Source organism: Nipponia nippon, unplaced genomic scaffold (assembly GCF_047370975.1).
Source record: "Nipponia nippon isolate SJK-2023a ecotype South Korea unplaced genomic scaffold, ASM4737097v1 scaffold_3, whole genome shotgun sequence".
In the NCBI taxonomy this organism is placed as follows: domain Eukaryota; kingdom Metazoa; phylum Chordata; class Aves; order Pelecaniformes; family Threskiornithidae; genus Nipponia; species Nipponia nippon.
In genome coordinates, this window is record NW_028262347.1 from 71,196,421 (window position 1) to 71,212,528 (window position 16,108).

At 41.8% G+C, this 16,108-nt stretch overlaps 1 protein-coding gene across 2 annotated transcripts; it reads left to right on the top strand.

Annotated features, from left to right (window-relative positions):
* The first annotated feature begins 950 nt into the window (after nt 1–950).
* Nucleotides 951–9,973, top strand: MGST1 (microsomal glutathione S-transferase 1). 2 transcript variants are annotated; one of them, XM_087767463.1, is made up of 4 exons: nt 951–1,104; nt 3,892–4,039; nt 6,131–6,225; nt 9,356–9,973. In XM_087767463.1, exons 2-4 carry the CDS (start codon nt 3,914–3,916, stop codon nt 9,600–9,602), a joined length of 468 nt encoding a protein of 155 aa, XP_087623589.1. In that variant the 5' UTR covers nt 951–1,104; nt 3,892–3,913; the 3' UTR covers nt 9,603–9,973. The 2 variants fall into 2 exon arrangements, with proteins under 2 accessions (XP_087623589.1, XP_087623588.1); XM_087767462.1 differs by lacking the exon at nt 951–1,104 and adding an exon at nt 1,306–1,417.
* The last annotated feature ends 6,135 nt before the right edge of the window (nt 9,974–16,108 follow it).

The window sequence follows — 16,108 nt, forward strand, 5'->3', positions numbered from 1 at the left end:
TGCCAAACAAACAAAAAAAAAGGTGGTAACAGAAAAGAATTATAGTTTTATTGCAGTAGCACTAATTACACTATGTGATTGGGATATATTATGTGTTAGCTGTTGTACAAAAACTTATGACGATACAATTCCTGCCTTGAAGTAAGTTATGAGCTGCAGAAATGCTTCCATTTTTTTAAATGAATCCATTCCCTGGGATGGATCAATGCTCACGTGAGATGTTCTGTTGACTTCAGTGGAAATACTATTTGCTGTGTCCTTAGCGAGAACAAAGGTTGTTGAACCCAACTTCTACCGTTGTTTAAAAACAGTTCTGATACTCAGTCCTTGCTCAAACGAGTTTTGCTGTGTTTGATGATTAATAAGAAGAGTCACAAAGGTCTGCACACACAGGTATTTAACATGACATGAAGCATAGAAGTAACACCAATGAACGCTGAATATGTGTACCTAAGACTAGTTTTTCCATAATGATGCAGCTTTAAAAATTGTATCCCTTTTCAGACTTTGTACACATCTTTAGGATTATTTCTGAAAACTTTACTGGGCACCTGAGTACCTTTATCTCTATCTTCTTCAGTCTTGTTTATCATGAGGTGCTTAGTCACAAGCATTGCTCCGGTTATGAGGAGGAGTGCTGTGGGAATAACATTATTTTCTCTGAAGCAGCAGTGGGAAGCTCGGACACCAGGTTTCCTCCTTTCATCACATCCTAGCATGCCCACAGAAGTCCGTGGCCCAGCCCTGAAGGTCCTTTATTTTCTGTTAGCTTTGCAAAGCAACATGATGCATATTGACTGGAACAGCACTGACGGCTTGGCAGTGCAAGCATTTTTGGATTTTTTTCCTTTGTTAAAAGTTCAGATCCACCAGAACAATGTAGGGGCCCACAGCACTGGGACTTTAGATGCTTTCCACAGTTTTTCAGGTAAGCTTTAAGCCCGCTTGGGAGTTTGTGCAATCGGTGGGCAGGGCGTGTCTCCAAGGAAGCCAGGCTGGGTCACGGTCTTTGCTCTCCCTCTGTCTCAAGGTCCAAGGGTGTTCAGACAGGAGGGCTTTTTCTTGCTTGTTCGTTTGACCCGGGTTTCCTTCTTTTCCTGCCAGGTAACGTTTGCTGGGGTCTGGGCCCGAGCCCTGCCTTTCCTGGGTGAGCCGCCGCGGACGAACCGGCGCTCGGCCCGCCACGACGCCGACCCCGAAGGCCGCGGCGGCCCGGCGGCGTTCGCGGCTCCCTGGGGGAGTGAGCGGCCGCCAGCCCTTGCGGCGAGCCGGGCCGGGACCCGCCTCCGCGCCCGAGGGGGCGAGGCGAGGCGGGGCCGGGCCAGGCTGGGCCCCGGGGCGGGCGGAGGCGCAGTGGCCGGCCGGCAGCAGCGGGGCTCGCCGCGGTGTGCGCGCTCTCCGAGGGGACGCGGGCGAGGTGTGTGGGCGCTGCGCGACGGCGGCTCCCGCTGCCGGGCGGGAGCGGACGGTCCCCCTGCCCGCCTTCCCCCCCCGCGCCTCCCGGGCGCGAAACCCTCCGCGGGGAGCGGTGACGGGGGCGCGGGGCCGGGGCCCCTCAGGGGGCGCCGGAGCCTGTCGTCCGGCGCAGGCGGCGGCCGGGTGTGGTGGAGGGCGGCGCGGGGGGTGGCCCGGTGCCCGCGGCGGTCGGCGGGGGCAGCTCCCGCCGGGGCCGGGGCCGTCCTGGGCCGCTGCTTTCCTGTCGTGCGGGTCCGCCCGCCCCCCCCCGGTAAAAATGCAGCGAAACCGGCGTGCGGGCAGGCCGGGCGGCGCCGAGAGGGGCCTGGGCGAGGGAGCGGCGCCGGCGGCCGCGCTCTGCTGCTCTGGGACCTGCTTGTTTCGAAACAGTTTGTAGCGGGGCGCAGGGCCTCGCCGGGCGATTGACGGTAGCCTAAGTGTGCTTTGGGCGCACTCTGAAAAGTCGCGTTGTAACAGACCAGCAACAAAAGGCCGCCCCCGTGCTAACGCTGCTGATGGCAGCGGCAGAGTCAGCCAGCGTTGAGGGGACGCTGAGCATAGCTGTGCTCCCGCCGAGGGCGCAGCAGCTGACGTCTTCACCCGTTTCCCTTTTAAGACCCTTCACATGGGATCTAGGCTTGTGCACGCACCCGGTCCGGATTTTGCCTTCGCACCACAGAGAAGTGTTACATTTGCAGATCAGGCTGTTTGTAGCCTGATCCCTTCAAGGCCTGTGCTGTTTTAGCATGTGGGGTTTATTTTGGCTTTTCTGCTGGTGTTAAAACTATGAATTCTTTGTTTTCGGTAAGGTTTTGAGCTTTCCTTTCCTTGACGGCAAGGCCTGGGCTTTATGAGAGTTTGGAAAGGGCAACTTTACAAGTAGGGAAAATGAATAAATACGGTGTAGTTCCAGTGGGAAGCACACAGGGACACTGGTGAACAGTTTCTCATGACTTTGCACGGTTCTTGGATACGTTTTCAGCATGGCTTTAAAATCCAGTAAGGAAAACCACTCTGAACCCACCGATTTACTTTCTTTTTGTTGTGTGGAACTATGCAGGTTCTGTAGAAACTGCTGAGAAGAGTCTGTGCTGAATTGCTGATTGTCTTGAGAACTGCTGTGCTGCGAAGTGAGAGGAAGGAAGTTATACTGAATTTCTTGTAATCCCTAGACCCCAGTACTTGGCCTGGTGACCCAAGCACTGTTTCGGAAAGGACAAAAGAGGAAGTAAAATCCCGTCACCCCAGCCAGAGAGGCTAGATTTGTTTCACTGAGCAAACAGCAGCTTACCTCCCTCCTGCCCACCGCCCCACCAAGGTTGTGCCTTCGGAGCAATAGTCCTCTACTGCTCTCGTCTCATCCGGTTTCCCTTGTTTGGCTCTAGCTGGCAGTGACTCCATGCTAAAAGCAAGATGAGAGATTGTTAGAGCTGTAATCAAGTTAATAATATTAAAAATGATATCCTAGGAAATAATGAAGTTAACTGTAACAAAAAATATGTTTATTTTGGTCTCGAGTGAAGCTAAGACATACTAGTTTTATGGATTCCTACTCAGTAAGTGCATGACTGAAGCACTTGGTGAAGGAAAAGCCTTGCTCTGTGCAGGGCACGAATTGAATGTTCAAGGGGACCTGCTTTTTGTTTTATGTGCATTCAGTCCTCGTCACATTCTTAACTTTATGGTGTTGATAAAAGCTGCCACCTCCATAGGATTGTGGGTTTGGTATGGTCTCATTGGAAGGAGGGTTCATTAGCTTAAACCTCCCATGATAAAAGCATTAATAGTTCTCTGCTTTTTGTCATTACAACTTAATCTTTGCCCATGAATCATGCTAAAAGCAATTTTTTAGAACAAGGTCTCAAAGGAGAAAAATGCGTGTTTAACTCAGTTTGATCACAAGTTATTGCTGGGTGGGAAGATACTGGTTAGTTTGAAAGCTGAAGTGCAATTATAATTGTGTCATTTTACCAAAAAAAAAAAAAGGTAGGCAATGCTAATTTTCCTCTTTAAACACTATAGTATGTATAGTATGTCATCACACTCTTTCTATCCTGGTAACTGCTTAGGGAAATTCACTAGTTCAAATAAATTGATCTAAAATTGTGTTATTTCAAAAGTGTACTGATTTCTGTGACTAAATTTTGTTTCTGCAATTACATTAAATAATTTGGTGGTTTATATTTTGACAGTTTAATAAGCAGATATAATGGAAGTGAAATATTAAATGATAATATAATTCTCATCTTAAAGTATTACATTATGCCATTGTGAAAATAAACTGAGGAAAAAGAATTTTGTTTGAAAATAAACTTTTCACAGTGGCAAAATTGTGCTGTCATTGCAGTGATGCTAAAAAAAAAGGCTGTTCTGACAGTCTTGTTGTCAGAACTTTGGATTGCTATGATGTTAGCCTAACTTTAACATTTTTTAAAGGTCGTCAGTGAGAAGTGGAGAAATGGCTAAATTGACCCAGTTAATTGACAATGAAGTCTTCCGGGTTTATGCTACTTATGCAACTATTGTTCTTCTAAAAATGATGCTAATGAGTCTTATAACAGCATACTTCAGAATTACAAGAAAGGTAAGAAATTGGGAATACTGTCCGGTAGAATAGATCGAAATTTGTATTGAAATACAGAGATATCACGGGTGTTTCTTTTCTTTTCAGCTTTCAAATACTGGTGCTGTTGTTTTTCTTCCTCCTGTCATGATATTCTGAGTTTGGTGTGCTGGTGCTTTGTTGGTCTCAAATGGACGATGTCTTTAACCTGATTATGAGATAATTACGAGATTGTGTCTTAGACTTGCATTTGACTTAGTCTACCCTTCTAAAACATTATATTTAAATAAGAGTTTTTAAAAACAGTCATTTCCACTGTCTTCTGCAGAAAGCTGGTGTCCAGGGTACCTAATTTATAAAGCAAATAAAATGTGATGTGGAGCCATGTTACATGAATAACCAACTAGTAGGGGCAGAAGAGGGGATGTGATGTGGATTTTTATGCATCTGTAACCCCTTCATTCAGTAATTCTAAAGCTCTTTACATTCCCTAATTGTTTTAGCCTTCCCATTGCAGGTAGGTCATGATCTAAAAAAAAAAAATTAATTTTTTTCTAGAGTGAGAGTCAGGTTGAAAATTTACATGGATTGGTGTGTAAGCTAGATGAGTATATGAAAGGTCCACTGAGGTTTGCTAAATAATGCAGAAGCTGCATCTAGCTGAGGAGAGAGTGCTCATGGGAAGCATCGTGTTGTGTTTGCCCTGTTCTTGGTCTTCTCTCGGCATCTGCTTATGGCCACTGTTGGTAACGCTTGGTCCTGGACTGAAAGAGCCCTGAGTTTGCCCCATACGGCTATTCTTGTGAGATCTGCTTCTGCAAGATGGTGTGTGCTTCAAGGATTTTGTTGCAGTCCTTTAGTTGAAGTGCTGCTTTTTGTTCCTGCTGGGTGCAAGAGAACCCAGCTGAACTGTTCTGTTCTTCATGAAGTCCCAATAGCACAGCATTTGAGCTACTGCTGGTTTCTGATAGCTCTCTAGGTCTTTGGCACAGCTGAAGATTGAGTATAGTAGACCATACAGCCTGTCTGTATGTTCAAAATAGGACCCAAATGTCTGTCATAACCCTACTTCCTTTTGCTCTTGTGGAAGCATGTCAGCTGTACTGGTCCTGTATGTATATCCCGTGGAGTCCTGTATTAATGCTCATACCATGTTATGATCCATGTGTTATGTAGGTGACAATAGGGCCTTCACTGATTTGGGGTACTTGGTTTTCTTATGAGGGACAGTAATATTACAAACGGACAAATTACTAAAGTCATTTTTATTTCCTATTTAATATAAAAAAGTCTTTAAAATGTTAAGAAAAAATGGAGGAAAGCAGTTAGTGGAGTAGGTAAAGTGTTGCTGATGCTGATACTGTTAATGTGCCTCCAGAATTTTTAGGCCAAGAATATTTGACAGAAAGGGATCAAGGCTGCCTCAGAAAGCAGTCACGTAGCTCTCCTAAAATCAAAAGGTTTTCTTGACTTAAGCCTGCATAGCTTGAATGGTCCACAGAATGCGTTACCACCTGTCAGCAAGGAGAGATCTGCTGCAGTCTGCACTAACAGAATTAAATGTTGTTTTCAAATAGGGTCTTACAGTATTTGGAGGTAATAACGGGTCATATAAGTGGAAAAATTTGTACCTAAGAGGAAAGGGAGAAACTTACTTGGTCATAAATGAGGATGGGATGAGTCTCTTGGATGCTATTGTTGTGTAGTCTTCTGAAGAAGGAAGGGATCCAAAAGGGCTTTCAGGTTATTTGTCAAGAATAGTGAAAAAGAGACTGAGGCAGTACAGACAGTAGTTCTACCTTCCGCATCCTTATGTTCCTTCAGCCCACTGGCATTACTTCAGGCTGAGTATCAGTCATCTGCCATGCTTGTCCATCTTACAGGAAGGTTTTATCTACATGCATATATTACATTAAATTAATTTGTCAGCACGCAAGCTACATACAGGCTAGGCTCAAGAAAACAGTAATGCAGTGAACAATATAGTATTCCCTGTGCATTTAACCTCAGGTAAGTTATGTGAGGTTATAGAAGCATTAGTATAGCAAGCTGCCTTGACTAGAAGAAAGATTCTGGCTTGTAATGTCTCTTGTGTATTTATGTTTGAAATAGGCATTTGTCAACCCAGAAGATACAGCATCATTTGGTAAAGGTGAAAGTGCTAAAAAATTTCTGCGGACTGATCCAGATGTCGAACGTGTACGCAGGTAATGCATAGGAGTCTTATTATTTTAAATAGCAGAATATTTTAAATTATTTTAAACAAAATATTAAAATAATAAAAATTATTTTAAATAGCAGAATAATACTAAATCAAGGAATTAATTTCACACTATTCTCTTTGCCAAGCCTGTGTGTGTTTTGCTTTATGTAATAATTAATACATTAATTTGTCTAAATGAACAAACCATTCCACATTCAAATGGTCAGCATGCGTACCAAAAATAAGAAGTCATTGTCTGGTTATAATGGCTAACTGTTAGACAGTACCCTGTATGCATGGGGGAAGTGGTGAGAAGATTGTAAAATACGACCGTAAGTTGATTTAGCATGAAGCGGTGTACATTAAGTGTAAATCAGCTTTCTATATAATTTGAACACCAGTTGTAATAGTAGCATCTTTTCCTAAAGTGTAAAGGAAATACAGGGGGAAGAGGAGTAAAACTATGTTAAAGTCGTGGAACTCCAGAGTTGTAATGGGGGCTTTAATCTGGCAAATCGTACTGAGTGGGAGTCAAAGCCAGTGCTCTTTTTCCTGGATTGAATTGAGGTTACTCAGTGATGTGTAAATTGTACAGGAAAGTTGACCAGCCTTCTGGAAGAATGCTATTAATAGCATGGCAGTGTGCAACCTGTGGTGTATGTATTTTGTTTTGCAAGATTCATGCCAGAATGTAAGCTGTATTTCAGTGGGCTAAATGTTGCAGCTTATTTAATTTTATTTAGCTGATGGCAAAATTTTCAGTTACCAAAATCATAACTTTAGAAATGCTGTTTGGTACACCTGTGCTAACAAGGAAAACTTTAATGGAATGCTTTCCGTATCATTATTCCTTAGTGAAGATAACAGTTTATTTGCTATATATATTTTTGTGCCAAAAACTTGAATGTGAATGAACTGTTCTCATTTAAACCTCCATTAGGAAAGATCTTGAAAATAAGTATCAGCTCTGATTTCAGAACAGTGCATCCTTGCAAACACAGATGACTGTGGTTCCATGAAGGCTAGTCTGTTTCTGTATGTCTCCTCTGGATTAAATCTCAGAAAGAAGAGCCTAATCTCAGTGGGCTGTAAAGATGCTCTGAACTTTCCTTTTGTCCCCCTGAGTGGTTCAGGGAGTTGTTAGTTGTTTAATTTGCTGGTCGTTATATAAAAATGGGCACTTTTTGGTGAGGAGTAATTCCTTTCTATTTGTAAATTCTAAGAGGACACCTAAGTCAATACTAACTTTATGACCAGGTGCCCTTTTAACTCAAATTGTTACGTTAGCAAAATGGCAACTACCTCACAGAGTCATTTACACAGATTAGATTTTTAAAACACTGTTATTATCAAATCCTGTGTTGCTGTTTTGCAGAGTTGTTCAGACTTCCCCAGACCTAGTAAGTCAGCTTGGTTCTAGTTACTCCTTTGGTGTTGCAGCATCCATTTTTTCATCCCAGTAATGGTTCCTAATGGAAGTTTACGATATTTTCTTTTTGTGCTGGTTTTGGCTGGGATAGAGTTAATTTTCGTCACAGTAGCTAGTGTGGGGCTATGTTTTGGATTTGTGCTTGAAACAGTGTTGATAATACAGGGATGTTTTCATTATTGCTGAGCAGTGTGTACACAGAGTCAAGGCCTTCTCTGCTTCTTACCCCACCAGTGAGTAGGCTGGGGGTGCACAAGAGGTTGGGAGGGGACACAGCCAGGACAGCTGAGCCCAACTGACCAAAGGGATATCCCATACCATATGACATCATGCTCAGCAATAAAAAGCTGGGGAAAGAAGGAGGAAGGGGGTACATTCGGAGTGATGGTGTTTGTCTTCCCAAGTAACCGTTACACATGATGGAGACCTGCTTTCCTGGAAATGACTGAACACCTGCCTGCCGATGGGAAGCAGTGAATGAATTCCTTGTTTTGCTTTGCTTGCATGCACAGCTTTTGCTTTACCTATTAAACTGTCTTTATCTCAGCCCACGAGTTTTCTCACTTTTACCTTTCCGATTCTCTCCCCCATCCCACCAGGGGGGAGTGAGCGAGCGGCTGTGTGGTGCTTAGTTGCCGGCTGGGGTTAAACCATAACACTTTGGCAAGCTTCATGGCAACAGATAATGCTACATAGATATAGCATGGCTTCTCTTCTATATAAGTGACTGGAATTTGTTCTGTTCATGGTTATAGGAAAGACATTGCTTTCTTCAGTGTACTTTTTTTTTGGGGGGGAAAGCTAGAGGATTTGTTTCCTTGTAATGATAAATGAGTTCAGAAAGCAGCTGCAAAACAGCACCATGTTCTGATTCTAGTTGGCTGTGAAATTTGACATAATTAGTAAGGCTTAGAGGTTGTTTCAATCAGTAAATTTGGCTGAAAGTATAATTTATCTAAAGAGGTAAAGGGAGCAGGGAAGGTTTAGGAAGAGGTGTGAAAAAATACTTCAAGATATGGAGTTAAGTCTCAACACATTTTTAGTAAATTATACTATGGTTTCAAAATTTCAAACATTTTTCAGCTATTTTAGTGCTTAGTAGTGAAGAAAATGAACCAAAAGCATAACTGTCACACCTGTTAGATGCTCAAAAATAACATTCTTCAAGATGATTGAACTTCATGAAGATTTGATAGAATGTTTCATATATAGGATATTTCATATTTTCTTTATGGACACTACAAACTGAGTTTATGGGATTGGAATAGACCATCTGGGCCATGAAGTCTAGTAGTTGTGGTCAGTCATATGGTTAATTGATGTTCAGTTGAGAGAGGCTACAAGAAAATTCCAGTTTTCTGTCTTCTTCCCTGCCTTTCCTTGCATTCTTGCACACCCAGGTGCACTCATATACCTCATGTAAGTCCCTAATACTACCAGGATCCTGGGGAAAAAACTAAGACCTTTCATACAGAAGATCAGAAGCTTAAAAATATAGGGTGCAGCAAGAGAGACCAGAGCGATGTCAGGTGAACGTGCCAAAATTATTTCAGTAGCTGAATCAAGTCCCCAGTGCAGAGGAACCCAGCAGTTGTGTTAGGGCCTTAACAGTAGCATGATCTGAAGATGTTGAAAAATAACAATGCTTGAAGTGGTTTATTCAACCAAATGTAACACTGTAAACCAACTTTGCTTCTTTCCCCAGAGGCCACCTGAATGACCTTGAAAATATTGTTCCATTTCTCGGCATTGGACTGCTGTATGCTCTTAGTGGCCCTGACCTGTACACAGCCTTGCTGCATTTCAGGATCTTTGCTGGGGCTAGGATTGCTCACACTTTTGCGTACTTGATCCCTCTTCCCCAGCCCAGCAGAGGTTTGTCTTGGGTAGTTGGGTATGCAGTGACCATCTCGATGGCATACAAAGTGCTGAAGACGGGATTGTACCTGTAGCAGAGTCGTAGCTTCTGTGTACCATTCGACATTCCACGCAAAGTTTCCAGCAGTGTATGTTGATGTCTTGAATGAGCCAGCATGAATTTTCCATGGTGACTGGAATTCATTTTTTAACAGAGGCTTTTCATTCCTGTTCAGAAATATTTCTTTTTTTGGAGGAAAAAAAATCCTTCTGCCTGTATTCCATATTCATGGGCTGCATTGCCAAAATGTTAGATTGAATGTTCCCTTTGCGATTTGTCAAGTGCTTACGATTCTAAACGTGTGATGATGCTGTATTGATAGCATGTGTGGTAATTTTCTACAGATGCACTATTTTTGGCTGTAGCTCTGAAGTCTAAATCAATAAAGACAAGAGGAAAAAAAAGCGTGTTTGTATTTTTGTTTTCATTTTGACTCTTCTCGCTGCAGCCAGCAAATAGCATGTCACTATGTATCTGGAAGAGATTCCAATCATACAGTTCTTTGAAGAATGCTTACCTTAATAATAAGATATAAGCAGTAATGCTAGGGTTGTTGTAAAAAATCTTTGATGAAATTGTTGCTAGTATAATCCACTTCGGGATTAAAAAATGCAAACCGTTGCAGCTCCATGTCTCTCAGTTGAATAGATTAAAAGAAAAAGGTATTTGGGCTGGACTCTGTTTAGTGACACTGGTGAAAATTTGAAGTAATTCTTTTTGTTGAAGTTACTCCAAACATAGGTTTTGTGACTGAATAAAGTGTAGACTCTTTGTAGAACTGTTTTTTTTATTATTATTATTTTTTTAATTAATTTCAGCATAAAATGAGTGACACTTTCAAATGTATATATCTAGTAATTCAGATGTGAATATATAATTAGTTTGCATGTTGCACTGTCATAAAGATGTTGCTGATAGAAAATTTTGCTCTTTGCTTATATCTTTCTATGATGTGTTAGTTTGAAATACTTTCTTTAAAGACTTTTCTGGTCTTTTTTGTTTTGTTTCTTAGGTTTTGTAGCTGTGGCTTAAATAATAGCACAGGATTTCAAGAAAAAAGGAAAAGCACCCAGAAGAGTCTTTGTATCCCGTGTGCTTGTCATTGATAAGTTTTGAATGGCAGAAGTGAGACCACACGTATTTGGTTTACTTTCCTACCCCAGAAGCTGTGCTGCTGAGGGATAGCCCAGAGAGGAGCTGGAGAGTTCTCTCTGCTGCCTTCGTATGCCAAAGGCTTTTCTTTTCTTTTTGCGTGCGAGAAGTGGATGTAGTACCGCAAGGCATATCACAGGAGGGCCTACCTATCTACCCACAGTTGTGAGATGAACCCAGTGGATGTCCATGCAGCGTTACGTTAGTCTGTTAACTGAAGAGGGTAGCAGGAGGAGTCAGGAAGGGTACAGATGGACTGCTTTAAGTCCTTTAAGAAGAACGGAGATTTTTATTGCAATTGAAGGATAGTGTTTAAGTCATGTCTACTAAACAAGAGAAGGGTGGGAGTTGAAATCAAGAGGTTAACATTGATTTATCAGAAATTAAATGTAAGTAATGAGTGAAATAATGAAGAGCTGGATCCTCTAGAAGGAGGATGCTTAAGAGAGGAGGATTAAAAATAGAACATGGTGGAGCTTCAGTTACTGAGATTGCAGAGTAAGCACATGTCAACACCTCTGGGTTGCCAGGGACTCCAATGGGAAACATGGGCTTTTGTGTTCCTTCTCCTCGCATCTTTCTCCGCCACTTCCTACCTGTGCTGTTTTCCTCCTGTTCCTCCTTTCTCTGCTAGCTTTTCATGGAGTCTTGAGGCCAGCTAACTTGGATGGTATCATTGTAACAAGGTAAGATTGGCCATCAGCTCCTCCTAGCTTGAGAAGGACTAGTGATGGAGGGAGAAGGGGCCAGACTGGGGCCTTGAGCTGGGGCCCAAACCAGTAGTTGTCGGAGTCAACTCAGATTGGTCTGTCTGTGGCTACTCTGCCTCCTTATATAATAATACAGCATCTAAAGCTGTATTTCCCTCACTTCTTTGTAGCTTGCCTCTTCCTTCCAGCTGTGTGTCTTTCTATCCACTTAAAACAATGGGAAAGTAGCCACTGTGCAGAGGGACCCATCTGAAATTCAGCAGCAGAGGAAGTCCTGTCCTTTAGCACCAAAAAGGCTCTTTTGACAAGCCTAGTTGTCATTACCAGACATATTCAGGAACAGCATTTTTAACTCCTTTTGCATCAAGCTTCTGTACAGCAATCACATTCTGAAGAGGAATACCTGGAGCCTGTCTTTATTTCTGTGATCTTATACTTGAAACAAAACTAGTTTTAAATCCCTTCCATTTGCTCAGTGGTTTCAAAGCCCTGAACATACACTCGCTATGTGCTGAGAAGTAGAAAAGATAAACGGATACCCTTAGAAATACCTAGAGTGATTCAATATTGCTCTGTGTTTCTCTTGCATTTATTTTAAACCTATATTTTATTTTCCTTTGCTCCCACAAATACCATCTGTGCATCTGGGTGGGGTACGTGCTCAATGTGGTAAATCTGCCTTACCAGCTTCAGTCAAACTCCCAGCTGCCAGCTCCGTGGAAGTGTGTTGGAGTGGTCCTTGTCAAACGGCTCTTGCATTTTTCCAGGTCGTGCCTTGGAGAGGTATACTGTACTTGTTGTACAGCTGTAAGTTTTGAAAGGTTAGCTTATTTTCAGGAGAACTGGTAAATGAAGAAGAATATATTAGTTGAATGTATTACTGAGCCAAACTGAATTTTCATTGTTTCAAACATGCACATGTGGATTTCGGACTGCTTTTATCAGGTTCTGTTACAAAATCATTAAATGAAATAATCTGTAACTCTGATGAAACAACTGGCTGTTATCAGCAGGTGTGCTGCTTTTGACCTGGTGAAAGTACAGAAAAGGCTAGTCCATAGGAGACATATAAAGACGTCAAACCAATGTCTTCTAGGCTTCATTTCTGTTCCTTATGCCTGTTATTCCCACCCCTAATCTTAGGCGACTGGAGCTCTGCCAGTTATTCCTAGCATTTTATATTCTTACTTCTCCATAGTACTTTGTGTATCTTTGAAGTGGCTCTAATAGTTGACCATGAGGTACTTTAAAATGCTAGTGGACATAGTTTGACCTAGTTAGCTGATTTTGTCTCTGAGTGAATTTCATGGGCTGCTTTGTTTTCAGAAGTGTAAACGTGAGCAATTCCTCAATTTAATTTTCGCTCTATGGGTAAATGCTTACGTGGCTTTGGCCGAAGTTACTTTGTCTTGGTTTTCATGGCTGCAGACAGATGCGCTGAAGGCAGTGAGTTGTTGAGAGAGCTGGTGACGGGCAAAGAGCTCTGAGCTAGGACTTGCCATTTGAGCACGACTTTGCATCCTGTCACAATGAAGCAGCTGTTTAAAACTATAAATGATGCATTAAACACTTCCTGGAATTTTCAGAAGTAAGCGTATATCTGAACTTCACTGCCTTCAAGGTATTTATTTCCAGAGGCTGGGTCGATGTTTCTGAAAGTGATGGAATTGCGTAAGTCACCAAAATGCAGGAAAAGAAAAACTTAGGCTCCTAATTCAAATCACTTCGTGGTTTTGAAAAATTTTCTAGTCACCTGAAGCCTGTCATGGTCAGGTACTCCATGCTTAGCTGTGTCTCTTCCTAGTTATTTACAGAAACAAATTCAATCTAGATTTTTGGTGGAAAATGCTTGTAATGTATGTCCTTTCTAAAAGCAAAAAATGAAAAGCAAAACTTCAAAAATACCCTTTTAAAAGTAACTGGAATGTTGTCTGTTATTATTCAAACTAACACGTTTTTCATTTCAAGGCTGAAGTTTAGGAAGAACTTTTCTCTTTTCCAAACCTTGTCCTGCTGACTGAGAAGGCACATCAAGTGCTCTGTGAAAGGTTGTATTGACATACGTTAAAGTACTCTCATGATTAAATACCTCCAGCTGTTGGACACGTAGAAGAAGACATCTTTGTGATTGCCTTTAAGTGAAGCAAAACAGTATAATTAAATACTGATTTTCAAACTTCCAAATCTTGATTAGTAACTCCCACTCATAGCTTTTGAAGGCTAAAATAGATCGTAAGCTCCTTCAGCCTGACCTCTAGTGGAAAATATGCCATGGAATGGCTGCCCTTCTGCTGAGGTTAGTTTAATCGCAGCATGACTTCCAGAAAGGTGTGTGATCTTCATTCAGAGACTTTGGGAGACAGGCATTGATTCACTCTTCGGTGACATTGTTTCTCTCTGGAATATATGCAAACTCAACTTCATCTTTAAAAACAGCATAGATTCTTTTTGTTGGCTTTGCTTGTTGTTTGGTTTTTTAATTGAGACAGTTATTAAATTATTGCAGTGCAAGGAGGAATATGAAATATTTTAAACAGGTGCTTTCCTCCTACAAAGCACTCTGCCCTTTACTCCTGTATGCTCTTGGAAAAAAAAAAATTACAGCCCCTTTCCACATGTAAAAAAATACTACTATTCTGTTTCAAAAGTAGGCATGAGAAATGTGAGGTATAATGCCGGAAGTTTTTTTCTATATAATAGTGCTAATTAAGCATTCTTAGGAATATATGTTACGGTGAATATGCACACACGGGACTGTATCCTGCACAAACACTAGCAGTGTATGAAGTTGTAACCATGATCTTATGTCATAAATTCTATAAGTAGTACTGCAGTGATGCAGGGCATCCCTTGCTAGCCTGGAGTGAAGCATCTTGAAGTGGATGCTTATAAAGAGCGGAAAATGACATCTCCAGCATGCTTTCTTTAAAGCCTACTGAGTTGTAATACGGGCAGGGGAATGGTGGCTGACTTCTACTAACTAGTCGGCCTCCGTTCCTTGACACAGCATTTCAAAATACTGACCTGCATGCCAGGTGGCTGCTTTTGCCATGGAAACACATTTAAAAGTAATTTATTTGTATGCATTAAAAGACATTATTTTAGCTGTGGCCACATAATCTCCACAATTGAATGCTTTTATATCGAGTTCTTCTTTGCTGGTGGATCCCAGTGTGCATCACCACTGACAGCATCTTTCTTTTATTCTACATCTCATATGTGCTGGTGGACTTTTGAGAGAGCTTGAGAAGAGGAAGTTCCAAGAAACCTGTCTTCAAAAAAAAAAAGAAAAAAAGAAGAGTGTTTGTCTCATGGGTACTGCTTGTCCAGTGAGGGAGAATAAATTCAGAAGGTAGTGTGAGTCCTGCAGAAACAATAAGGAGGAAAAAAAAAAGAAAGGGAGGACTGAAAGGAGGGAAATACTTTTATGATCGCTTAGCGCAGCATCAAGCAGCAAGCTGGATGAAGACTAGTAGATGAAGCGTTATAAGAGGGGCAGGTAGCTTTCTGCTTCTGTGGTTAAATTTTATAAACCCACTTTACTATCTGTATTTAAAATAAGTTCTTTTTTAAGAATGTTTTTCCTTGTGCATCCAGTCATTAAATATCTGCAAAGAGGATTAGAAATACCTCATGAGAATGGAGATGACCCATGGGCTGGATCAAGTTGGTAGCTAATTCTGTTTAATCAGTTGCCTCTTAAGGCACCTGTGGCACACAGACCACTGCTGTGGGAGGCAGGAGTTGGCATTGTGTGACTACAAAAAATAGTCTGTGAAACTGCCCCAAAAATGTCATCACACCTACAGCACTGGAGAGGATGATTATTTTTTTTGCATGGAAAGTCATATATGACACTTGTTTTCAAATTTATGGAAAAGTATCCCTTTTCATTGCAGTACATTCATCAAAATTGGAGAGGACCTTCAGAGCAAGGGTGAGTTGGGCAGAGTTGGGCAGAAAGGGTTCAGCTCTGCAGGTTGTCCCACATTTCTTGGAAGAATTTCTGGGCTTTGTCTCTTTAACCCTCACTTTGGAGAGGAGCTGTAGGAATTGGTGTATGTGGAATTGCCACAGAAGTGCTCAAGGTAGGTTAAAATTCTTAACGTCTAGGTGTCTAAGAGACCTCTATATAATTGCTACAAAGGTAGAACTTCATCTGCTTCCTCTTTTGATGGAAAGTGACACTAAAACCTCAGTTTTCCTTAACAAGCCTGCAGTTATGGTCTAGTGTGCATGACTGCCTCATTTATTTAATACTGGGTAGCTATACAACACAAAGTTGTTTACTATGGGATTTTCACATCAAACCTGTGAGCAGGTGTGTTTCATCTTACAGGCTGCATTTCTCAGAGAGCAGGCAACTTACTCTTCGTGTGGGTGTCCCTTCTGTATTCTTAAAGAGGTGTTTTCATAAGAAAGACCCAGTTTGTTGCAAATACAGATATTCTTTGGTACTAAAGTTAGCTGGGACCTCGTAGCTCGTGCTACTCAGCTCTTCTGTTGTCTCTCCAGCAGTTGGGAGTTTGCTGCTGATCTCTCCTTGTCTTCACGTGGGAGAAGGGTCCAGTGCTACTGATCTGCCTTGTTAGCTGACAGATGGCTTATTCCACTAGTATTTCATGAGCAATTCATGATGATTATGATGAAATGTTCACTGCTAATATAAGTGATAAGC